The 9,175-nt window shown below is 36.5% G+C and overlaps 1 protein-coding gene across 1 annotated transcript; it reads right to left on the reverse strand.

Moving 5' to 3' along the window:
• Positions 1 to 2,175: 2,175 nt before the first annotated feature.
• Positions 2,176 to 6,823, reverse strand: GSO1 (Leucine-rich repeat transmembrane protein kinase). Its single transcript, XM_022045999.2, has 2 exons — positions 2,854 to 6,823; positions 2,176 to 2,751 (listed from the first exon to the last, which is right to left on the reverse strand). The coding sequence occupies exons 1-2, from the start codon at positions 6,248 to 6,250 to the stop codon at positions 2,378 to 2,380; spliced, it is 3,771 nt and encodes a 1,256-aa protein (XP_021901691.1). The 5' UTR covers positions 6,251 to 6,823; the 3' UTR covers positions 2,176 to 2,377.
• Between the last annotated feature and the right edge of the window lie 2,352 nt (positions 6,824 to 9,175).

The following is a 9,175-nucleotide window of genomic DNA, read 5'->3' on the forward strand; positions in this document are numbered from 1 at the left end:
AGCCGGCGTGTCGAAATTTCGATATTGGTCGAAAAGGGCCCTAGGTCTGATTTGAGATTTTTTGGGACACGTGCAGGTACCGGTAGTGCGTTTCAATTTTTCGGAAAAAATTCAGAAAAATTAGGGACAGCCTGTAGGCGCACTGTTGAGTCGATTTCAGACCCCCGAAACAAGTAAGAACCCCTCACCCTGTTTCCTATAACGGTATTAAAGCTAAATAAATAATTAAATTGTACTTTGTGACTTTATAGATGCATAATTGATTAAAGTTGCCAATGGAGCCCGAGTCTGATACAATGTTGGTCTATTATTGTTTGATCTAATTTTCAGTATTAAATGCAGCATGATGTTTGATGTAATTATGTTATGGTCTCGTATGCATGAATCATAATTTCTTTTATTATGGTTTGTATTATGGTGAACCCGATACTGTGTTGTCTTATTTGGTGTCAATTATTAGTTTACATGTTGTGTATGATTGAATGATTGAGATCAAGAAAAAAGGTAAGTTGGATAATGTAGACAGCCTGACTAGATATTCTGGGAGATGGTGGACGGATCGAGTCCGTAGGAAACCCTACCGGGAACGTGGTCTCTCATACCGGACGGAGTATGTAGACCTTATGTATTTTGGCGCCCATACCGAACGGGGTATGGGGACGAACCGTTTCACCCTCATGCCGGACGGGGTATTGAGGTTCATGGTTTTGGCGCCCATACCGGACGGGGTATGGGGACGGCCCTGGAATCAGGTTGTAAATGTTAATGGTTCAAGTATAGAGGGGACCCCCTATGGATCCCCAGGGATACTAGTAGGCTGGTAAAAGAAGAAATCTGTTTCCTAATGATTGAAATATAAATGTGTGATATATGTTATGTTATAAAGTGTGTATAATTTCATGATATTATAAGGTTATTGTTTTCATATGTTGTTTTCATGGATCTCGCCGAGATAAGTGGACAATAAAGGATTTTATTATTAATAAATGAATTTATTATAAATTATGCTCAATTGGTCATTTTTGTTTTCTACCCACCTTTACTTCCGTGGCGGTGAGATAGTGTGATGTCTTTACTAGGCTGGTGTAGCTCATTCCTTATTTAACTATTTCAGATCAGGAAGACATTGTTCTCGAACCCGTTCCGCAGGAAGACGGCGAAGGGGATGCCTAAAGATTTCATAGCTATATTTATAGTTCTTATCTCGAGTATCTCTTTTAGTTAGTTTGTTCTTTCATGTTTTGAGTACGTTTTGGTTATTCTGTAAGGGATGTTAATTAAAATTTTTATTACGCTTCTGCATTTGACGTTTTTAATACATATATTTCATTTAAATTTTCGGGACCGTTACAAAAACTAATTTCTTAAATTTAATAATAAAAAAAGTAGTAAAAGATCAAAAACCAATTTTATAATTAAAAATCTATTTCTTAAAAAATAATATACATAGGACTGAATTATCGTTTATACATTAAGAAAACCGAAAAAGGTATTTATTCAAGAAAAAATACAAGCCTTCTCAAAAAAAAAAAAAAAAAAAAAAAAAAAAAAAAAGAGAGAAATGCAAAGAACATTCTGTAATTTTTTCTATCTGTTGCTAAAATATTTCTATTTCAAATATGATTTTATCCTTTGCTTTAGTAAAATTTATTAATATCTCCTTTCTATTTGATGTAAAAGTCAAAGGTTTCGTTAAATGTATAGATTCATTTTTATATATATATATATATATATAAAAGAATTTCTTGATGTATATGTATTCATGAAAATATATAAGAATTGTATATTTCAATAATTAATTAAATCCCAGATCTCAAAATAAATTTTTAGGAACGTATTTAATTGTTGGTAATATGCCAAGCTATAACCTGATTTTACTAAGCAGACGCCATTTTGCTCACATGCCAAACTTGTTTGTCATGTCACTTTTTGTAACTCAACCGTATACAAGCATATTTTTATGCTAATATGCTCGAAGCATTTTTATTAATAGATAGAGATGAAGAAGAAAATCAAAAGAATATTTAATTTTCAAAGTGGCAATCTTTGTTCATCTGGTTGAATAATTCTATCTATAAGCTCTTACGAACCTTAAATCACCCCTCATTTTTACCCGTGATGGATGCCACAAGAAACCAAATTAACAGCTGTAACCCAGTAGAAAAAAACAGCCTCTACAGTGAGAATCCACTAACATACATATTGATTTCTGTAGGTTGAATATTTTTTGCATGCCCGCACTTCATACTGTTCGTAGTAGGTAAGCTTTTGCATTTACCAGCTTATTTGTACAGTTTAGTAGCAGAGACAATAAAAATCTACAAAGTAAATACATTGTCCAACAAAAGGAAAAATTAACAAAATGTATATATAATAATCACGTATAAGGGTCGATACTCAACTTGTCAAAATCAACCACCCTGTTATTGAACACATTGAGGAGGAGATCACAGGCTTGGCGAGTTGAAGGCCTCTCTTGTGGACTAGTTTTTGTGCACTGTAATCCAATTTCAAGAACCTGATAAGCTGCTGTTTCTTCTCCCGTCAACAATGGTTTTAGAGCAGGGTCAATCAACTCCTCCCTTCCTCCTGGACCTTGCATTTCAATATATGTCTCCACCCATCTCACCATGTCCATTTCCACACCAAAAGCTCTGTCTGTTGGCATCTTCCCACTAACCAGCTCCATTAGCACAATTCCCATGCTGTAAACATCGCTTTTCTCCGTCGCTTTCAAAGAATATGCATACTCTGCTAACACCACACAAATGTTTTTTTATTAGAATCAAGTATGACAAAACTGATTTGTGAAACATAATATATGTTATATATACAGTTCCCAGTTTTCGCTACCTGGAGCAATGTAACCATGAGAACCAGCAAACCAGGCATTTGACTCTGTGATCGAATTATAGTCATCAACAAGTGGTTTGGCTAGTCCGAAATCTCCCAAATGTGCTTCCATCTCGGAGTCCAAGAGAATGTTACTGGTTTTGATGTCCCTGTGAACAATCCTTGGCATACAGTCATGGTGGAGGTACTCAACTCCCTCGGCTAATCCCACTGCTATCCTCATTCTTGCTTCCCAGTCCAGGCTTTTCTTATTCTTGCTATTCTCAACTCCTCCATGAAGCCAATCCCACACACTTCCATTCTCCATATACTCGTATATCAATAAATTCAAACCTGCTACTTTGTTGCTGCAATAACCTTTCAATTTCACCAGATGCCTGTGCTTAACCCTCCCTAGGGTCTTAACCTCCCTGATGAAGCTCTTGTTTAACATCATATCATCTTTCTGAACAATTTTTTTCACTGCCACCGTCTCTCCACTACCCAGCTCAGCTTTGTAGATTGTTCCTGATCCTCCTGAACCAATGATGAATTCTTCGCTCAGATTATTTGTGGCTTCCATGATGCCTTCCCACTTAAAATCCTGCTTTGCAGCTCCTTTGTGGAAGAGCAGTTTCTTCCGTACTTGTGAAGAGGTTGAGGAGTAACTGGAATTCACTTCACTTGTTTTCCCGGAATACTCTTTCCTCTGTTTCATGAACAGAGCAACTACAAGTATCAAAAGTGCAATGGCAGCCAGTGTTGCAATTGCTGATATTACAATTACAGAGGTGTTGCTCAGGCCTGATTGGTGATCATCGGATGCAACGTTGCTGCAGCTGCCAAGAGGGACACCACAAAGACGCAAGTTTCCTTCAAAAGATTCATGTGGCCAATGTGAGAACTGCTTGCTCAGTTTGCCCTCAAGATTGTTGTAAGAGAGATTCAGCTTGCCCAAGCTGATCATCTGGGCCACTTGCGGAGGGACTTCTCCGTATAACTGATTGTGAGAAAGATCAAGCGCTTCGAGCTTAGACAGTGTTCCGATAGAAGGTGGGATTTGTCCAGTGAAATTGTTGTGACTGAGGTCTAGAATGCTTTGAAGATTATGGAGTTGTCCAAGCTCTGCAGGTATTGCACTTCTTAATCTGTTGTGTGACAACCGAAGTTCGTAAAGCTTGCTCAGCTTACCTATAGATGAAGGTAGTGATCCAGTGAACTGGTTTCTATCAAGATTTAGGATATTGAGGGACACTAAGTTGCCAATTTCAACAGGGATTGTTCCATTAAGAGAATTCCCTTCAAGAGAAAGCACCAGCAGCTTGGAACAATTAAAAATTTCCAGCGGAAGAGAGCCAGAAAACTGATTGGAAGCAAGCTTAAGCTCTCCGATCTGAGGCAACTTCCCAAACCATGCGGGTATGGCACCCGAAAGAAGATTGTTGTTGAGATCAATATGGGTGAGTTTCTTGCATAATACCAGCTCGGGTGGTATTGTTCCTGTGAGTGAATTCTCTGACATATCTAACAAAGAGAGTTGACGAATTTTCCCCAGAGACCAGGGAATTTTCCCAGTGAACTGGTTTTTCCCTAATCTTAACCTCTCAAGATAAGGTGAATTCCCCAGCAGGGGAGGAATTTCATGGTCGAAGTCATTGTCTGTAACATCAAAAGAAAGAAACGAAGACGAACTGCAGAGTGAAGCAATGCTACCATTTAACCTGTTCTTGGAGAGATTGACCCTGGTAAGGTTTACTAGATTGGAAAGCGTATCGGGAAGAATACCTTCAAGGGAATTGTTGTAAAGCATGAACTGTTCAAGTGATTGTAAGCCACCAAACGATGCTGGAATTCCACCTGTGAGACGATTATCTGCGAAGTCAAGGATGATTAGTTGATGACAGTCACCCAATGTGGCGGGAATTTTGCCCACAAGTTCATTCTGTCTCAGATGAAGAAGATTCAACCCTGTAAGCTTTCCAATTTCACTGGGAATCTCCCCACTGAAATGATTGCCAAAGAAATCAATCATTTTCAAGCTTGAGCAGTTCCCAATCTCTATAGGTATTTTCCCCGATAAGTGGTTCTCATAAAGAAATAAAACCTCAAGCTTACTTAGCATCCCAATCTCTCTTGGCAGATTCCCTTGCAGGTTGTTATGATACAATACAAGCCATTGAAGGTTTCTGAGGTTTGCAATGAGAGGAGAAATTGAACCCACCAAGCTGTTGTTATGGAGATAGAGATCAGTCAATTCAACCAACTCGAATACCTCAATTGGTATTGATCCATTGAGGGTATTGTTGGACAAATCGAGCTGTTTTAACGACCTGCACTTGCTCAACTCACGAGGAATTTCGCCGGAAAGATGAATGTCTGATAGAATCAAGTGTTCTAAATTGCTAGTGTTTGAACAAAAATTTTTGGGGAACAAACCTGAAAGATTGTTGTTTGATAAAACCAAGTATGCAAGCTGACCCATGTTGCCAAATTCTTCCGGGATGCTCCCATTAAGCTTGTTCATCGATAAATCCAGGTTTTGAAGACTACCCAGGTTTGCCAGAGACCTCGGTATTGGACCTTCGAGCTTGTTTGCCATCAAGTTCAAATACCTGAGTTGACTCAGTCCACCGAGTTGACTCGGTATCTCCCCCGACAGGCTGTTATTGGCCAGATTGAGGATTTCTAGATTCGCAAGGAGACCCAGTTCTGCAGGTATTGAGCCGTTAAGGTTGTTGAAAGCGATGGTGAGGACAGTGAGGGTCGAGCAGTTGGCCAAGTCAGCAGGAATTGGACCCTCGAGTTGGTTGTCTTGCAGTATGAGGTTCTCAACTCGGGTGAGTCGACCGAGTTCGGGGGGTAGTGGCCCGGTGAGACTGCAGGAGGCTAAGGCAAGAGTCACCAAGTTTACAAGATTCCCAAAAGGTGCAGGAATGGAACCGGTAAGTCGGTTGTCACCGATTCTCATGACACGGATACTGGTGAGCGAGCCAAGGTCAGTTGGGATGGGGCCACTTAGTTGGTTAGAGAAAAGATGCAAAGATTCCAAAGAAGAAAGGTTAGACAGAGTAGGTGGGATTGGACCCACGAGAAGATTAGAAGAAAGATCAAGGTGGATTAGGTTGTGCAGACGACCGAGCGAGGGTGATACTGATCCGCCAAGAGAGGAACCAGAGAGGTTGAGCCCCACAACTCGCAGTGAGTTATCAACTGAGTCAACTCCACAAGTAACTCCTCTCCAAGCACAAAAGTTTGGGTTGTTTGCATCCCACTGCTTCAACACATTTTCTGGGTCATCCACAAAGGACTTCTTCACCTCCAAAAGAACCGACAGCTCCTGGTTTTGACACAAAACCAGCAACACTCGTAAAGAAAACAACAAAAAGAAAACAAGATTTCTCTGTTTGTCCATAATCATTTGCTTGAGAAAGAAAGATGAAGATGGAACAGATTCAGGGCATATTTGTTTTGAGCAGTATGAGAGTTAATAAGCAATGAGGAAGAAAATTAAGGTGGTGATCTTGGGGTAAGAGAAGACGCGTGGTTTTAACAGGTGAAATGGGCATTACAGATACGCTGCTGCATTGGGAAGTTGAAAGATATAAACAGGGATCGATAAGAGACTGCATGAGTGAGTAAATGCCATTAATGACGATACCAAACACCTCTTTCTAGCTACTCTTTCACAGAGGAAAAAGAAAAGGAAAGGGACAGGTGTTCGCGTAGATATGAAATGAAGGGGATAAGAAGATCAGTGTCAGAGTCAAGAGTCAGAGGAAGAAGACGGAAATGATATTTGAAAAATGGAAGCACCGTTCAAGTTATAAATGTGAAAGGGATGGAAGCTCATGGATTGATTTAGAGTAGTGGTTGGAATGGGGCTTGCTTGTTCAAAGTGTATTAGCTGCAAATGGGTTATGGTTTCTGAGCTCTAACCAGAAAGTGAGCGGTTGAGTTGCTTCTTTTCCTTTCCTCTTCTGCTGCTTCTTATTCTCCCGGTTTACATGTATATATGTACATATATGTAAAGGGTGAAGCTATACCAAGTCAACGAAGTCCCCACCATCCTCTGTCATTCCCCACGTACAAAATTCAACTTCCCGGATTCTGAACGTACATATATTATTACATCATTTCATGCATTATTTCACCTTACCTATTTACTATATTTTCCATATTTATAGGAATACGTATACGTACTACATTAAACATATCCTCTCTCTCTCTCTCTCTCTCTCTATATATATATATATATAATGAAATGAAAACAAGTACCAATAGCAATATAAATTAATTATCGGTTGATGATGTTGTTGTATTGGGTTGAGCCACCAAACCCAGTTGTCTCTTATGCCCTTTTCTCATCTTGAATTGGTTGCAAGTAACCTCCTATTTCCTAATCCAAAATACTCACTCTCTTTTTTCTTTTTTTTTTTATATTATCTTAATTTTGTAAGTATAAGTTATGTACGTATATACATATATATGTATATATATATACGAATTTATAATGTTGTATACAAACAAATATTCCAACCCAACCAAACAAACAAAATTTGAAGTTACCGATTTCTTAACCTGTTCACATACGCTCAACTCATGTCAGTTCATTCTAGAACTTGATCCATGCATTCATTGTGTATTGACAGAATCAATATTATCTTGCAAGCAAGAAGCAGAAAATTATAAGATGAGTATCTGTGTGGGCAAGTAAATGCCTTGTTCTTGAAATTGACGACTATACAAAATGTTATGAATGGCGGGGGGGCACAGTCAATTGACTTGTGTTTTTCTTCTAATTATTATGATCCGGTTAATTGGTCAAACACTACAAGTACAAAAAGGGTCAAAAAGTAATTAAAGTGTGTTATTATATAGTTTCTCTATCTACTCACTCAATTCTATCTGTGAATAATAATTTAATAAATTCATCTTTTTTAATAAAATATGATTCAGAAAAAGGAAGCTACATAATACATGACAAGTGATGTTACTTGTGAGGATTAGTGTCGAGCTCTTTGAAATTTATTTTGATTAATATAAAATTTCAATATTCTATTAACATTGTTTAGATGGTAATTGGAGAAAAACTTGTGGCAAAAATACAAGATGATGAAACCAGGTGCCAAGAATTCGTGAAAAGATGTAAAATAAAAGAAAAATGGAATACTCAAACAATTGAAGGTCATAAGAAAATTTTATGGACTTTGGTAAATTTTAAAGATGGATCAAAATATTTTTTGAAATATCAAAGAAATTTTATTTGAACATCTTCAGAAAACTTACTCTTTTGTGTTTTTATTTCAAAAGTAATTAAAGATAATTTTTTGAAACATAACAAAATTGGAAAAAAAAAAAATTAGAACAAATTTTATAAGGCTTTTTGACCATATGTAGATATGATAAAAAGAAACACATCATAGAGTCTCTATACACTTAAAGTTGTGTAAGCCATATAATATGAAGAAACACATCATACCACTCTAAAAACAAATAGTGGTGCAAGACATGTGATATAAAGAAACACATCATATAACCTATATAAACAAAAAGTTGTCTAAGGTACGTAGTATAATGAAATATATCAAACGATTCTCACACATAGCTCTCTGTATTTTGAAAACATATAAAAATATGATCTAAAATACTTTTTCACATTATACAAGTCTTTTATATCACACTAAAACCTGCATAGTTTTAAATATAATCGTTTGAGATAATTTAATACAAAAATATGATATTCTCTCATCTTTAGATGTCATTTAAAGTTTCGATCGAAAGATTTACCTTTCCTCTTGAACAAATTTTAGGATATATAAGTATGTTTCTCCTTGTATATCTATTCTTAGATAAGGATACTTAGGTGAACTTTTTGAAAATTCTTTGAGTTTCTACATATCGTTTATTTCATTGATTTTTAACAAGATTTTAAGAGAAATCAAGAGCAAAATTATTTCTTTCATTAAATTAAACTTGAAATCTTAAAAGAGTTTTTACTTGTATATCTACTTTTAAAAAGAGACTTTTGAAAAAAAATAAAAATTCACTAGTTTTTAAGTATTGTTAATTTGTTTTATATTTGAGAAATTAAAAATAAACATAATCTTTTTTCTTAACTAAAATTTAAAATCTTCAGAAAAGCAACTTCTTGCGTATTTACTCTTAAAGAGAGGTTATTTAGGATTATGCCAGGATTCGACATCAACATGTGATTTATCGGATCCATAATTTGGAAAAAATATTAAAGTTTAAATGATTTTGGAGTAATTCTAAGATAATTTGAAAGATTTAGTAGAATTTAGAAATGAAGAAGTGTGAGACAAAATTAAAATTTTAGAAAAGA

Source organism: Carica papaya, chromosome 2 (genome assembly GCF_054855325.1).
Source record: "Carica papaya isolate Zhongbai chromosome 2, ASM5485532v1, whole genome shotgun sequence".
Taxonomy (NCBI): domain Eukaryota; kingdom Viridiplantae; phylum Streptophyta; class Magnoliopsida; order Brassicales; family Caricaceae; genus Carica; species Carica papaya.